General features: G+C 37.2%; 1 protein-coding gene across 1 annotated transcript; it reads right to left on the reverse strand.

Moving 5' to 3' along the window:
* Positions 1-814: 814 nt before the first annotated feature.
* On the reverse strand, positions 815-17,476 carry LOC100252883 (protein MODIFYING WALL LIGNIN-1). The gene is made up of 3 exons (XM_002277102.4): positions 17,151-17,476; positions 10,557-10,759; positions 815-1,496 (listed from the first exon to the last, which is right to left on the reverse strand). The coding sequence occupies exons 1-3, from the start codon at positions 17,244-17,246 to the stop codon at positions 1,142-1,144; spliced, it is 654 nt and encodes a 217-aa protein (XP_002277138.1). The 5' UTR covers positions 17,247-17,476; the 3' UTR covers positions 815-1,141.

The raw sequence follows: 17,476 nt of genomic DNA on the forward strand, positions 1-17,476 counted from the left end.
CATCAATTAGACTACAATGAAAAATTCTTCTCATCCTAGTGTGTGCTTTGACATGGGGTTTTCATGTAATGACTACTTGTAAAGCAAAAACCAAAGGCGTATGCAAAGGGAGGGAATGACTGCAAGCAAGGGTAAAAGAAGACTTATTTTGGGAAACATTTTTAAAAAACACTTCCCAAACAGGTCCTAATTGTAATTTTTATATAAATACAATTACTCTTTAAAGCTTACCTTAAAAAATGACTTTCAAAAATTAATTCAAAAGATCCAGATATTAAAAAAATTCATTTCTTGAATTTTAAAAATAATTTTTAAAGACAGTAAATCCCATACCTTTCATATAAAAATTATTATTTATATGAAAAGTAATATTGCTTTTAAAAAATAAAAAGTATATCCATCCAAACAAGAACTTAAACATTGATTTTGAAAGGCTCATGGCCTTGAAAAAAATAAGCAGAGGAAAATTTGTGCTCAAATGTTCAATGATGAGCTAAAAAGGAAGCAATGATCCCAGAATCAAGAAGATGAATGCCATCTTGCATACAGAGTGCAAGGTCTGTTGCAAGCCAGATTTGCAAACAGAATGAAAGGAAGATGGTTGTTATTAGTCACAAATTTGTGATTATAGATAATTAGAAATGAAATCAATCAGAACTCTGATACCATGTTGAGCTACCGATTTTTCTTAGGATTTGAGCCCACGATGCATATATGCTCCAGTTATTCGGGTTTGAATCAGATACCCCCTACCTACCAAACCAACCATGCCAAATCCAGTTGTGATTCCAAGCCAAATTCAGAAACCATGGCCTGATGAATAAAAGCATTTCTCCTTGCATTCAAATAATAGTAAGAATCCATCCATCTATCCATCCCAGTCAAGAGATATACATTCTGTTCCATAATAATATGTACAACAACATGAATAATTTCTAGCATATCTTTGAAGCTCTACTGAAAATGGGAAAAAATAAAGAGAGCGGTGTTTCAAAAAAGGGGTGTTCTTACTCATGCCAACAAAGCCAGACAGACACCATGAAGAGATGCTGGTGCAGTGATGAGATCTTCAGGGCTTTTCACTGCAGCATACCAGGATACAACAGAAGCGAACACCAACATTGAACCAGGAATCTTCTGGTCAAGTGAACTGTCGCCGCATGTAAGTGTCTTCATGTACAAAAACCGGATCTTGGTTGGGTGGGTTCTGGGGAGGGAACTGGGGTTGTCCCATTGCAATACCACCACCTACTTGAGCTTGGTTAGGAGCAACAGGACCAGGCCATGGATCATTGCGCTCTTTTGCTGATGATAAGGTGAGATAATAGAGGATCCCCAGAGTAACGCTGGCAAGGGACAAGACAGCAGCTCCTGCAAAGACTCCAGGTTTCACGACGTAGCAGTAGTAGTTGCCAAAGTACATGCTCTCTTCGCCATGCTGGTCATTGAGGGCAGCGCCCGTCAGCAACAGAAGGAATGCTATGACAAATGTGAACCTGCATGAGATGGGGGGTTAACAGATGCATTATCAACCAAAATGAAAAAACAAAAAAGATAACCAAGTTATTTACATAAAGAAGTTAAGAGTGGGAGGTCATCAATATAGAATGCCATAAACACGATTCATTCAACTGTTTGAAGTTGTTGAATAACTGATTTTCCTAAAAGCTTAAGTTTATAGATTTGGGCCAGAATATATGTCATGCACCCTAACACCCTCCCTCACATGCCGTTCCCTACCCACATGGAGAGACACAAACCCGTGGACCCCATACCTGCATGTGAAGGGACGCAAACTCACTGGTAAACGATTACAATCAGCCTCTTTTGGGCTTACACCTAGGCTTAATAAATTAGGGAAATAAATATTATAAGGTGAGACTCAAAACACATGACCTCTCACCAAATGAGGCTCTACTACCAACCATGTTGAACAATCAATTTTAGTCATGATTAGCACAAATGGTAATCATTGGCATTTGAATCTGCTTGGAGAGACAGAATCATACAGTCAAATAGAAAGCATGCATTAAATTAGTGCAACTCTTCAGCCAAAGTTTCTCAAAATTGTTAGCTGGTCCCAAATATTGGCCAAGAGCCATTGTGTGGTACATTTACATGATTTATGCCCTCAATATCAAAATACCCAGTCACATTATTAACATCCACCTCAAGGGTAATTGACTATTTCCCAACAGTCCCTGTGCACCATTACTTGGGCCAAGCAAGTTTACCAATAAGGTGTATATCTAGCAAGCAGTCTATATATATGGAAATATTCTCTATCCAAAATTTTAAATTATGGAAAAAAAATAAAAAGACAAAAAAAACCCCACAACATTGAGATGACTCTATGGTCTAAACACAAAACCTCTGGATATGACATACAATGCCTAAACTAACAATATTTCCTGCAAAGATAATATGTAGTCAAAACTCAAAACACAGTCAAGTATAGCAACTTCACAAGAATCCAATATCTTACTGGGTCATTAAGCAATTCACCTGGCAGAATATCAAACCTCATATTTGGATGTATGTGCATTTTGACTGGTTTAGCACCCCACTTTACTCTTCTCTCCTTGCTGGGCAGTCACAAACACTGTGAGGAAGAAATTATCTTCTTAGACCTTGTCACCTCTATTCCCATGAATGACCTAAATCTTTAGTATGAAGATGCTTAACCAGGTCAAACTCAAAGTTACTCAGACCCTCTATCTAACTTCTAGTAATAACTACAACACTTCTTTCCAAAAATATGGAATTACCATATTTTGCTTTATGCGTACTCAGAACTGACGGTACTAAACTTATCAAAACCATGCTCTGAGAGGTTGTTTCTGCCCAGAGACCAAATTCTTTGGTAGACACACCTTAAGTGACTTCAAGTGACTCTCCTTGAGCAACATACCAAGAAGTGGATCTCCTTCTAAAGATCAACATGGAGAAAAGGATTGTTGATATCAAGTGAAAAAAAGAGGCCACATTTAATAACTGCAAGTGATAAATAACTGTCACAAAGTAAGATGGACCGCTATGAGAAGTCTTCAAGTAATCAATTCCAAATGTTGGATGATATATCCCCAGCTACCATCAAGCCCTTAATCATTTAATGGAACCATCAGTATTAGTATAGTACTTAATAGCATAAACCAAGTCATCCCACTGCCTATTTTCCAAGAGGTGGAGTAAGATATCAGGTAACATTCTTATGAAGTGCTTTCATCTCTTCATCTATTGCATCCTTGATGTGGGATCAGACATACTCCCAAAAGCCTAAGCTAATGGGAAGTAAAGGTAACTCAACATATAAGGTTCAACCAACATTAGTAACCAACCGATGTGGGATATTGGCCTTTTGTCCATCCTACCTCAGACACCCTCATTCAATTGTTGACACCCGTGTCAGCAAGCATAGGGTGAGCTAGGCTAAACCATGCTTTGATACCAAATGATGGGAGGCCACATGCACTCCCAAAAGCCTACACTAATGGGAGGTAGGGGCAGCTCCACATATAAGGCCCAGCCAACGTTGGTAATTAGCCAATATAGGGCATTGGACTTTCATTTGTCTTACATCAATCATTCTAGCAGGAAAAGGACAAATGATTAGGTATAAAACTGAGGCAGAGAAATGAAAAACAAGGGACAAGCCAAAGAAGAACATGTGGGGATGTGGGGATAAATGTGACCCAATCTTTTCAAATGCATGATGTGGCACTAAGTGTTTTTTCATTCGGAAATGTGAATATTATAAGTGGGAGTCGCAAATCCTAGATAAGCACTAAGTACAGGATTGGACAGGTAGGTAGATTGATCTTTCTGAGGCTGGATGTGACACTACTTAAGGTAGTTCCATGGTGATATGTGGAACCGGTTAGCAATGGGCGTATGAACTGTAGAAAAAAAAATTTAAGCACACTAATGTCTAGAAAACTACCATGTCAAGAAAAGAAGGATGTACCTAAAAAGAAACCAAATAACAAGATAACAATGACAAGAAGGATCTTATTAAAAAATATATTAGGCTCTATTTGGGAAGTGTTTTCAAAAATTGTTCTGAAAAATAGTTTTTGAAAACAATTCTCTAATGTTTTATAGAACAAATGTCCATTTAGGAACAAAAAAATGTTCATAACCTGTTTTCTATATTTTTAGATATGTTTAAAAATAACTTTAATATGTAGTGTTTTAATTTTAATCATTCTTCATATTCTTTGAAAACTCTTGTTCTCTGTTTTTAAGAACAGAAAATTATTTTATGTTTTCTAGTTCCCAAATGTGCTTTTCTATTTTTCTGTTCTAGGAAAAAAAACTATTTTAAAAAACAGTTACCAAACAGGACCTAAGTTTGCAAAATGAACTAACTTATCATATGCTGAGTGAAAACCTGCAAAAAATTACACACTACTAGCCAACTCAAAGAATGGCATCGGATATTGCAAATACAAGATTAGACCCTTAAGAAATAATCAAGGCAAGATCAATTTAATAAAATAGCATGTGGTGAGAGTAATATCCACATAATACCTTGCAATACTTGTATGAAGCATTAGGGTTTGGCAATCTCAAGCAAATATCTAATCCTACATATTCCATGATTCCATGAGAATCACACTTAGTTTGAAACACACCTTCCACATTTTCAAATACCTAGTCAAATTGAAAATGCAAGTACGACAAGCAACTGGCTCTCCCTCTCTTTTATGAAATACCTAGAAAATATTAGAAAGCTGAAAATAATATTCTATTAAAAAGTCATGCTATCCTTGGATAAAATTTTACCAAGGAAACAAAGTGAGAAACTCTAACTCACTATTATGTTTAGTAGAGTCCCATATATTGGTGTAAATAAACCCAAAGAGAAGACAAGGTGTGCTGGTTGGAGGTAAAGAATGGAACTTTCTCTATTAGGTCTCTTTCCTCTAACTTGGAGGAGGGGAGATCTAAGTTGTTCCCATCTAGTATTGTGTGGAATGCTTGGGTTCCACCTAAGGCGAGTTTTCTTTGTTTGGGAGGCAACTTGGGGAAAAGCTTTGACTCTTGATCGGTTACAATGGAGAGGTTGGTCTTTAGCCAATAGATGCTTTCGATGTCACACTCATGAAGAGTCAATTGACCACATCCTCCTGCATTATAACAAAGCAAGAGCGTTGCGGCAGCTTTTGTTCTCTCTTTTTGGTATCTCATGGGTGATTCACTCCTCCTTCAGAGACACTTTGTTAGGTTGGCAAGGCTCTTTTGTGGGGAGGAAGCGGATAAAAGTTTGGGGAACTGCTCCTTTATGCCTTTTTTGGATAATATGGAAGGAAAGAAATAGAAGAACGTTTGAGAATGAGGAGCTCTCTAAGCATAGGCAGAAAGTCATATTTCTGTGTAGTTTGTATCAAGTTGTTTATAGGCAATAGATTGATGTCCTTTTTTTATTTCATTGATTGGTCGGGTTCAGCTTGAGGGAGGAAGTATTTTTTTTTTGTTTTTCTCCTTTTTTTTGTGCTTTTTGCTGGTTGTTGCATACATCATGTGTATATTGGTAAACTTTTTTGGTACCTTTCAATACAATTGCTTCTTATCTATCAAAAAAACCTGACAAGGAGTGAAGCAACAATAATAAAGCCAATGAAGGAAAAAAAAAATCTATGATGGTTACTCCATTGAGAAGTGCTATACTCAAAGCTGGACAGTCTTCAATGATGGAACCAGAAGCTTAGAGACTTGTAATTTTCTAGAAGTAGGAGAATTGTCCCATTCAAGAACACAACAAAACTATTAAGGTGCATAAACATTGAAGGTCATTGTGCAGACTTCGATCACCATAATTCTTAAGACTGCCATATTGCTAAGCAAGTCAGAAATTTTGATTTTTCTATATGGGCAAGCAGCCCCTAGATTGTTGATTTCTAAAGGTTAAACTTTAAATGAACATAGATATACACCTGCCAAGGTAAAACTTCTGGATGGCTAGAAAAATGCCAAATATTTAAATTGATGTCACCACTTTAAAAAATCAATCAAAATCTACTTCAGAACCTAGAAAAATAAAGATTCTAAGCTGTTCCACAGAAGCATATTAGATCGCTAAAGCAAAGATGATAAAAGGAACCAAAATTGCGGCTATCACCTAATGGATGTAGGATACCAAGTTGTAAGGCCACTTGATTTAAAAAGCATCAGGTGAAGAAAACGAAGCAACCAATACCTATTTTTCTATCAGTAGGCATTGATCAGTGATACTTGCTAAGACTGGCTAAGTAGCTCCTGACTCTCATATACAATTTTTACAAGATCCTAGTAAATTATACTGTTATTGAAAAGAGTTTGCAGATACACAAATGCCTCCAGCCTGCCAGCCATACCTAGCAGATAGTTGATGTCACAAAGGTCATGTTTGATGTACTCTATAGTTGTGTCTAGCATAAATATGGGTTCAAACGAAACAGAAGAGCTTCCAGTCACAACATTATTAACTCAAGAAACTTTGAGGATTTAGCTTGTCTTGTTGGTTATGGATGTATTAAACCCCGTACTATGTTACTTAGAATTATGCACAGATGACACCCCCTAGCCAAAGAGACTAAAGGGTGGGTAAACACAAGTTACAAGCATGAAGAAAATCCTTAAAATTTAGTAATTTAATACATAAAACTAACCAAACAAGAAAAATGAAATTTCAAAATAGAGTGGAGGAGACAAACCACAATCATCCATAAAAGAGTGGAGGAGAATGACAAACTATAAATTGGAGAGTGGAGCCCTAAGCATACATGCCATGGTGACATGTCGCATGACCATTTGAAACCAACTATACTAAACCAGGGTTGGACTGGACCACGTATTTCAATCACTTAAAGAAAAAATTAATTTTGTGAACTGTGACGTTAACACTAAGAAAACATCACGTACATAAACTAAGTGCAGCTACGATAAGAACGAATTGCACTAGTAAATGGCAAGGCAAAAGATTTTTTTGATAGGCATAAGGACAACAAAAGACAACACTGGAATTGCACATGCCCATCAGTAAACCTAATAACAGGCCTAAAATGACTACTGAATAAGAGCACAGATTAGAACATTCAAACATATTCAAAGACGAATGATGCTAGAAGAAAGTTTTTAATAGGTTGGACTGATGAAGAATTATTTGTTTTGCACACTCAACATAGGCAGGAGATGTGATCGGTGATGATAATGATGAAAAGAATTTATTCTTATAAACAAGGAACAGAACTTACTGCAAATCTTGAGAGCTACTCCACATCACATTACAAGGTGATTGTGATAATAAGATTAATTGGGTTCAGCAAACTAGATCCCAGAACCCATCAATTACATGGCTGGCATCTCTAGCCAAGATTGATAGCACTTCAGATTTCTACCACCATTAAGCATTTTGTTGTATATATCTCCTGCTACTCCTCTTCCCTTATTTGCCCTCTTTTCAACTATTTTGCATAGTAAATTTCCTTGTAAATTGTTTCTTCATTAAATGATTTTATTCCAGTTACATACAAGGTATTTGCTACAGCATAATAGGAATCCACTAGTTACAATCGAAAAAGATATATAGTACATGGTACAAGCTTCCACACAAGCTTGGGTAAGAAATTTGAAGAGGGTTTTATGAAGACTTGGAAGCTCCCATGAACAACTTTTGAGGCATGATAACAAGTTCAAAGCACTATCTCAGTATTCCAGAAATGGCAGTGTTGTCTCAGCACATCTAAGTGAAGAAATGACTCCTCAGGTCTTGAACAGGACCAGAATGACCCATATTTTATCCTATTCTACAAAGAAACCTATGGAAGGACCATTATTAGCACAGGTACTATTTGAATGTAATCTGAAAGTTCATGTCCAAAGCTTCACAGAGACTGATGGTAGAACTATTTCATTTGCTAGTTTTCCCAATCAAACTGGAGCAATTACTCCACATGGATGGTTCCACTTCCTCTCAGTCTTCTGGGACTTCATGATCTAGGACCGTTTTCACCAAATCTTTTTGATAGACAAATAATAGATTAAAGGGTGCCTAACAAACCAGAGTTAATGTACATACACAAGATGTGATTGTTTGTTTTTTCTTGTGTACCCAGACTCTTCAACTTCACCACCATATTCATGTCAACACAACATAACAACAGTATCGAGTGTGGATGCGGGGATCCTTGTTCAAATACTCATATTGTGCTTCAGATATTCATTATTTTGAAAGTATAAAACAGAAAAGAAAGAGATCTTTTTTTAAACAAAGGATATGTTAATTTTTTTACTTTTAATTGATTATTTCCCTTAATTATGGCTTATCCAAAAACCATTTGAGATCATTTTTTATTTGAGTCTCTAAATCCTAAAATTTGAGGATGTGAAGGATCAAACACCTAGATACACACTCACACTTCACACCCATAGCCAAATCCAAGTACCATTGGTTTTTTCCTGATACAATGTTCAGCTCCATAACAAGGTTCAAAGTATCGGTAGAGCCATACTGGACTCAGCTGAGTCGTATATGCACTATACCTTTCCCTACTGAGTCCGATATCCAATACCACCTTAAATACAGACTCGGCCAAGAATCGGTTGACTCAATCGAGATTCCGAGTTGATCGCTGAGAAATCGAAATATTCTCCAATTAAACCCAGAAATAATTTTTTTCCCTTTCAAATAACAACAAAGAGCAACAAAAACTGAGAAATCTTAGAAAAAGTACAGATTCTCTTCAAAAGGAAAAATTTTTCAAGACCCATGAACCCATGATGAAGAAGAAAGAAGAAAGAAGACATCCTTCATGCCGAGGATGTCATTGTGGTGATCACCTGATTGATGAGAAACATCAAATTCTTTCATTGATGGCAATTGCCACATGTTGGTGTTGCCCCTCTTTGCTCCATCTCTGTAATGTCATTGGTGTGGTGTGGGTGAACGCTATAGAGGATGCTCTCTACCTCAGCAAACTGGGTACCCTCTCTCTGTTCGTGTGGGTTAATGGTGTTTGGGATCGGGAATCTAAAGAAAAAGGGTAAATGCATTTTTTATATAAGAATGATTTGTGGCTTGAAATGCTCATGTGTGTTATGAAGGGCATCAATTTGCCTTATATGCTAATGGTTTTTGGAATTGGGAATTTGAAAATTATTATTTTATATGCTAAGGTATGGCATAAACTGCTTCGATTTAGGTAATGTATTATTTTATATGATAATGGTACCATATATGGTGTATCATTTTATATGCTAATTTATTGTTAATAATATATTGAAACCATTCCATTCATTATTATGCTAATATATTTTTAAGTTTATTAGTTTATTAGTTTGTTAAGCTTATTTAATTATATTATTTTTTAAATTATTTTTATAATATTTTTATAATATTTTTATAATTTTTTGAACTTCTTAACAATCTTATTTTCAATATCACCTAACACAAGCTGAGATTGATGTGCCTTGGAACCCTTCGAGTCAATGACCGATACTATGACTTTAAACCATAATTCAATTCTACAATCCATAAGCAGTAGGTGAGAGCTCTTCTTATACCAATTTGCACTGCTGGATGGCCTCATGTGCCTTGTATTGTGGTAAGGTAAATGGGAGAACGCGATCAAAGAAAACAGAAGGTCTTACCAATCAAACCCAGTTAGTTGCTCCAAATCAAACTAATGACTTACAGAAACCAAAACAATGATTGAGAAGTACTGGTTTATGGGACAATTGGATGGCTGAATATTAAAAGGCACCAAACAAAAATGGGGCACAAAATCCTTCAAAACACGCCTGAGGCAAAAGTGAAACAATACAAAGAGGAGATCCCACAACTGCATAACCATTCCCTAAACAATAAACAAACTCTAAAAGAGAGTAGTTGGCAACCCCAATCCTAGGACCACTCAAACAAGGATTTAGGGTTACAGAGTGCTCTCAGTCTTCAAAAATCCTAAATTTGAAAGCCATCCTAGTTAGAGTAACATGAATAAGGGTCCTTAGCAAGTTCAATAAACACCCTAGTTCAGCAAGGTTCAGCAAGGTTGAAATTCATTTTTTGACCCAATAGAAAAAAAAGAAACACACACATGCATTGAGAGACAGAGCTGGAGATAGTTTAAGAATAAACGGGCTATTAAATGTTAGTCCACAAAACCAGGGGAAGAAGGATGCACATCTTACTCCTGTTGCATAACAGGTCTATTTTCAAGCCTCAATGCATTTTTATCACCTATAATGATGGCAAATAATTTTCAAGGAGGAAAATTCGGATTTGGCAAAATACTACCACTAGCATGTGTGCATGTGTGTATTCTTATGGAAAAGGGGAGGAGAATAAGGATAGCCAAATAAGTTCTTTGTTTGGACTGGCTCCAGATGATGATTATCATCAATAGTTCCCAGCTGCAACAATTTACCATTCGGGCTAGTCAAAAGGCAGGATATATGTCAGATGATGAAAGTGATATATACTCATATTTGACCTCCTTATTTTACTTTTTCAAAAGGCTTACATCTAAAGAATCAAATTTGAATAAGAATTTCACCATGCCATAGTTGAGAATTACCAGGAAACGACAAAGCAGATTAGTGCTAATGTCCAATTAGAGTTAGAAGGATGGGGACCTCTCCTGCAACAAATACACCCAGTTGCAATATTAATCATAACTTGAGCGATCATAAGAGCCACTGCTGCAGTTAATCCAAGAGGCAAAGCTGGACTCCTGGGGTATGTGCATGCGGTAGAAGAGGAGAACTGAACTTGGGAACCCTGTGAGATTAAAAGGAAATAAGGGTCAAATCATCTTAGAAATGAAGTAAACCATAGAAGAAAATCAATAATTTCAGAACCGTTTACATCATAAAACAAAGGGCCTCTTAGGTAAGAGTAAATGAGATTTCTATTTTCAAAAACAGAGAAAATGGAAAGGACACTGATAACATCTTCAAGAACTCATTTTAAACTGTTTTTGGAAACATGTCAAAATGAGTCAATTTTGAAAAATGTTTTTTTTTTGATAGATAAACAATCAAATATATTAAAAAAGGCTAAGAAAGCCGCATGTATACAGGGGGTATACTGAACAGCCCCAAACAAGGCTGGAAAAACAAAAAAAGGGTAAAAGCCTCACCCACCCTCAAGTGGTCCCAAACCACTCCAAAAAGCCTAACAGAGAGTAGGTTTCCTCACCAATGTACACCTTAGCCCAACTCCACAAGTTACATACAAAAAAATTCTTGAATTTCTGAATATCTAATGACCCTCCCCTGAAAACTATCTTATTCCTTTCCTTCCAAACCGTCCAAAAAATGCACAACGGAATGGAATTCCATATTTTTTTTCTTTTTTTCCCCACAAAAGAACCCCTCCAGCTAAGTAACACCTCTATAACTGACTCTGGGAACAACCATTGAACTCCGAAAATGACAAGGGTAATCTCCCAAATAGTTTTAACCACTGTACAATGTAAGAGAATATGATTCGCATTTTCCTCTTCGCAGTCGCATAAATAGCACCGATTAGGGAGCTGCCATCCCCTTTTTTGAAGCTTATCCAATGTGAGGATCTTCCCCCACACTGCCTCCCAAGCAAAAAAAGGCACTTTTGTTGGAACCTTATCCATCCAAATGCGTCTATTCGGAAAAACACCAGTTGAGTAGCCACTCAAACTTTTGTAGGCCCCCTTGGCCCCAAAAACGCCGTTGCCTTCCCGCTTCCATCTCACTGAGTCCTCTTCCGGAGAAATCCTGAAGTCCTTCAGAAGATTCAGCATTTATCCTATCTGATCCTTCTCCCAATCATTGAAATCTCTAGCCAAACTGAGATTCCAACCTCCTTGACCCAGACTAGAATCCCACACTTCGCAAACTTTGGCATTCTTATGACCCGCCAATGTAAACAACTGAGGAAAAGTTTGAGAAAGCGCCTCATTGCCACACCACTTATCCATCCAAAACAAAACTCTATTCCCCTTCCCAACCTTAAAATCCATGCTCTCCCAACACCAATCCGCCTCCTTCATGATCTCCTTCCACAACCCCACCCCATAAGGCCCACAAACTTCCTTAGTCCTCCACCCACATCCCTCTTGTCCATATTTCACCCCTATCGCCGTTTTCCATAGGTTATCCTTCTCATAGGCATATCTCCAAACCCATTTGCCCAACAATGTTTTGTTCAACAAATCTATCTTTCGGATGCCTAATCCCCCCTCCTCCTTAGGGCTGCAGACCACTTTCCAATTAATCAAGTGAACTTTCCCCTCCAAGCTTCCTCCCCCCCACAAGAAATCTCTTTGGATTTTTTCAATCCTTTTTGCCACCGCCTTAGGAATGCGTATAAGGGAAAGTCAATTTTGAAAATTGTTAAAATGTAGTTTTCCATGCTTTCCAAAAGGCAGTCAAGTTAACGATTGAAAACAGTTCCAAAACAAACTTGTTCCTTGCCCATTATTTTCAAAAATGAAAACATTACTGAAAAAAGCATTTCACTTCTGCTATGCAACAGGTCCTAAGAATCCATAGTAACTAATGAAAAGCAGAGAGCAGCAATAAAATAAATACTCTAAAGACAATAGCAAGCCCTCGACCTGCCTTGTGTTGTACTCAAGATTGAAAACATCATTTGTTGGCTAAAAATAGAATGCCTCAGTCAGTTTCTTTTATATGAGAATACAAGTGTAGACCAATGTTTTCAAAACCGGATCGGTCATCGAACCAGAAAAGTTACCAATTCACAGTTCACTGATCGGACCGATAGTCGAATCGGTGACGTCATAAATATATATATTTATATATTATTAAAATTAAAAAAATTAATAAATAAAAATAATAAATTCTATCTAAATTTTAATAATATCTACTGAGTTTTTTTATAAAGTTTTTTATCTGTAAATGTCAATAACCCAATATTTTCAATAAATTAAAATTTCAAAGTGCAATAAATAAAATAAAAATGAAATTTTTAAATATTAAACCTATCATTACAATTATAATCTACAAAAAATTAAGAAATTAAATATTAAGATATTAAATATAAAACGTAAAAATTAAAATTTTAAAAAGTAAAAACAAAAATGGAAGGCAAGGGGGCAAGCTGTCTTTTGACTTTTGGGATGGGAGAGGAGAGGAGGGGGATGGGAGAATTTTTCCATTGCTGGGCATGGGGCGCACGGTGGGAGTGTGCTGCTGGCGGGACGACAGAGTGGCCAACGATGAGGCTTTGCAGCGATTTGGGGGGAAGGGCTTTCCAGCGAGCGGGTGGGGGTGACAGCGGAGGATTGGTTTCCAGTGTCTTCTTTTTTCTTTTCTTTTTTTTTGGGGGGGGTGTGGGGGGGAAGGGGGTGCGCGGGGGGTGGACTAGGAAGGCAAGGGGATTTTGGGAGAGGAGAGGAGGGGGGATGGGGGAATTTTGCAGCTGGGCTTGGGGGAGCGCGGTGGGGGGGTTGAGTGGCCGGTGACGAGGCTTTGCAGTTTGCAGCGTTTTGGGGAGGGGTGTTGTGGAGGAATTTTGTAGTGGGCGCAAGGCGGGGGGGTGGGGTGTTGAGTGGCAGGCGACGGGGCTTTGCAACGTTTTGGGAGGGGTGTTGCCAGCAGGACGACGCTCCAGTGGCCAGCAACAATGGGACAGTTGCGCGGATGCTGGGAGGAAAAAAAAAATGAACCTAACAGTTCGGAGGGAACCGGCTGGTTCGTCTGGTTCACCCGGTCCGATTCCGATTCAATCACTTTCCGGTCCAATTCGTCGGACCAAATCAGAACCATGACCGGCCGATCCAGTTCAGTTTTTAAAACCATGGCACTAGACAATTTCTATTCAATTAATACCTCACACCCTTCTGAAGTTTAGGCTCATCCTCAATCAACTTTTGATGCATTTAAATCAAGGTTCGCAAAAACATGCGAAAAATACATTGGTAAGTAAGTCTTCAGCTCCGTACCAAAAACAAATTAGACTTGTAAAATAAGCAAATACCATGCTACTGCAATCCCTTGAAACACTATAAGTCTATAACCAATACCTATAGGTAATACATGGAAAGAGACACAGGATAGGCAACAAATGCAGCTTGGACCCTTTTCTTTATTAAAAAAAAAATAGGTAAAAACAACTTGGAAAATATAAGTGCACATCAAATCAAGAAAGCCCAGGAAGATCACAACCAAACGTTGCCAAGGGACAATAACAATCTACAAGATATATCCAAAATACCCTTCATCCGGCTTATGGGGTAACCAGGTAGTAAGTAACCTATATTGCTTGTGCCAACAGTCAAGGGAAAAAAACCATCTAAAGAAACCCTAGTAATGAATCTAAATACACATATATCATACTGAAAAATAATTTTTAAGAAAACCACATCTATCCTACATTAGCAACGGATAATCACCGAATCTCTAAGGGTGAAGAGCTCTCAAATCAGAAGTTAAAGGACAACTTCACCAGAGCCAGTCAAATGCTTCATTAGATTTGGGAAACTTCTCAGTGTTTGGCTTTTTGAATAGTCTTAACTGCAGATAGATTGGGTATTGTGACAGTTTTTTGCAGATACCAGTCGGTATCCTTTGGTTGGATTTTTTGTATATGCTACCCGTATACAAGGGTGTGCCCCCTTTTTCTTAGCGCTCTTACATAGAATGCTTTGTTTGCTTATCAAAACAAAAAATAAAATAAAAACCAAACAGCCCCTCCAACTGTTGGGAAATATAGTGCACTAACATCCCAAAAAAAACAAAAAAGACCAAAATGACTGAATCTACTCGAGGAATGAAGACAATTGTATAACATGGCTTCATTTGTCAGTCAGAACTCAGAAACTACTCGTGTACCTGATGCATTTGAATCCTTCTAGGGGCAATATGAGGAAAATAAAGATAAATATTTAAAAGAAAAATGGTTACCCTTGCCAAATGGACTCCAAAACAAGAAGGCGCATAACTGCCCTCAATTTTACACAAAAGCATATAACATCCCATTATGAATAGACTCTTCAATGAAACTAGCTGCACAAATACCCTTGATTTTGTGCAAATTTCAGGACATGCTAGAGGCAATTTCTACAACCAAAAAACAAACAGAATGAAAGGCCTAAGTCCCCAAACACCAAATCACTTTTTAATTGAACAATAAATAATCCACGATTACCAAAAAATTACCTAAACAAAATATGTAACAGCCAAAGGCAATGCAGTGAACTATTACTAATTTTCCTTGAAACTTAAACTGTTAAAAAAGAACCTACAATGTCATGACAGGCTCACACTCTCCCTCACATGGGGGAATAAACAATAGGAGAAACTCTAAATCAAGGCCAAAAGAAATAGCTAGTAGCAAACAGAAAGTTATGTATAACAGATCTGAATAGGAGGGAACTAGAGAGTAAACAGGAAGTAGCAAGATTTGATTTGCTGAAAAGGGGGCAGACATTCAAAAAGAAAAAAAAAATCCAAGATTCAAAGTGATTTGAGACTTGCATTAGATTAGTTAAGGTTAGGGTTTAAAATGGTTGCTGCAGAATGAGTAGGGTTTGTGGAAGGATCATTAGGGTTTAAGTGCAGCATGGTGTTTAGGGCTTAGAGGGGTTTGCAACAGAGTATTTTGAGGTCATCTAGGATTGACAGCAGACAGCTTAGGATTTAGGGAAGGCCGTGGTATATCAATTAGGACATGACAGAATGGTTATAGGTTGCTGCTAGGGAAACTCCTGTTGTACCATGTTAAGCTATCAACTTCCCTAAAAGCTTAAGCTGTTAGAATATGAGCCCATAAGCTACTAACCATCCAAATCAGAAAATTATTTTCTTTTCCTCATTCAGTAGGGGAAGAGTGACACAACAAACTCAATAGGGAATTTCTGAGCCATATTCTATTAAATTAAATGGAGAGAAAACTGCAAGTTTTCTATGGAAGGAAAGAAATCCCTAAAACAAAACCCAAAATCTTGAATAGTAGATTTTTCATGATTGAGTTGAAACTTTTTTTCATTTTCCTCAAAACCGTGACAGGGAAAAAGAAAAACATCATACAAGTTTTGAAGTTATTATTTTACCATCTTTTCCTTGGTTTTCTCAGCAACCTAACAAAAAGGGTATGGTATGTTCTTCAGGAAATCCAGAAGAAAAAGAGACAAACACAAGATTCAATCGCTATTTATTCTATTTTCCTCTATTTTGTCAACAACCAAATAATGGGCATAGAAAAAAAAATTGTAATGACACAAGAGATAACAGGTGAAAATGTAAATCAAAAAGTGGTAAAACTAATGTTTGTTTCTCTGGAAACCAGTAAGGAAAAAAGATAAAAACATAAACGCGAGATTTAAGAATGTTATATTACGCTATTTCCTCAGTTTTCTCAGCAGCCAAACAAAGGGTAAAAGATCCAAAAGTAATGAACCAAAGTTTGAGTTGGAAACCCAGAAGAGAGAGAAAGAGAGATAACAGATAAGATTCAAAATTGTTCCTTTACGCTATTTTTCTCAGTTTTCTCAGCAGCCAAGAAAAGGGTATAGAAGAAAGAAGTAAAAACACTGTTTCTCTAGAAACCCAGTAAGAAATAGGGAAATGCATAACATATTACATTCAAAATGGCAACTATACTCTATTTTCTTCGGTTCTCTCAGCAACCAAGCAAAGGTAAAGGCAAAAAGATAAGGAAATCTATTAAATAAGAGATATATTAATCAAAAGATACGAACCACCGTTTCCCTAGAAACCCAGAAAGCAAAAAAGAGAAAAAGCATAGCAAACAAGATTCAAAATTGCAACTTTACTCCACTTTGCCTAAATTTTCTCAGCAACCAAACAAAGGGCAGCACACAAAACAAGCAATGAAACCAATATTTCAAAGACAAAGATGTTAAAACCACTGTTTCTCTAGAAACCCAAAAAGAAAAAGAGAAAAAACATAACGGAAAATATTCAAAATTGCAACTTTACTCTACTTTTCCTAATTTTTCTCAGCAGCCAAACAAAAGGCAAAGCAGAAAACAAACAATGAAGCCAATACTTCAAAAACCCAATACTTCAAAAACCTAAAGATGTTAACCAAAGATCAACCTCAAATATCCATTTGAAGAGAAGATCTACCTCCACCCAGATACCATGAAACAGAAAACATTCAGAATCAGAAGAAAACAACCCTTTTCCCACCCTTACAGTACCTTTATCCTCTTGGCCTCTGCAGCAAAACCCAGAGCAGCAGATAACAGGCCTAGAAACCCCACAAATGTACACAATACTAGAGACCTCCTCTCCATTCTCTCTCTCTTTCCTTCTCTCTCTCCCTGTGAAAAATCTCTCACACTTTCTCCGAATCTTTGCCTCTTTGTCTGTACAGTGGAGAGTTTCCTATGATATCATTACCACGGAGAAAGGTGGAAACGTAAAGCTAGGCAAAAAAATAAAAGGAAAATCCCATTCCCATGTGAGGAGTGTCTGGCTGTAAATTTTTGGGGTTTATCGAAGAAGTTTCCAAATTCTTTATCCT

This window comes from Vitis vinifera, chromosome 16 (assembly GCF_030704535.1).
Source record: "Vitis vinifera cultivar Pinot Noir 40024 chromosome 16, ASM3070453v1".
Taxonomy (NCBI): Eukaryota; Viridiplantae; Streptophyta; class Magnoliopsida; order Vitales; family Vitaceae; genus Vitis; species Vitis vinifera.

Coding starts and splice junctions, on each gene's coding strand:
- LOC100252883 (XM_002277102.4), bottom strand. CDS start 17,246: ATGGAGAGGAGGTCTCTAGTATTGTGTACATTTGTGGGGTTTCTAGGC. Junction 10,760..17,150: donor CAGAGGCCAAGAGGATAAAG/GTACTGTAAGGG, acceptor TTAATCTCACAG/GGTTCCCAAGTTCAGTTCTC. Junction 1,497..10,556: donor ATCTGCTTTGTCGTTTCCTG/GTAATTCTCAAC, acceptor CATCTCATGCAG/GTTCACATTTGTCATAGCAT.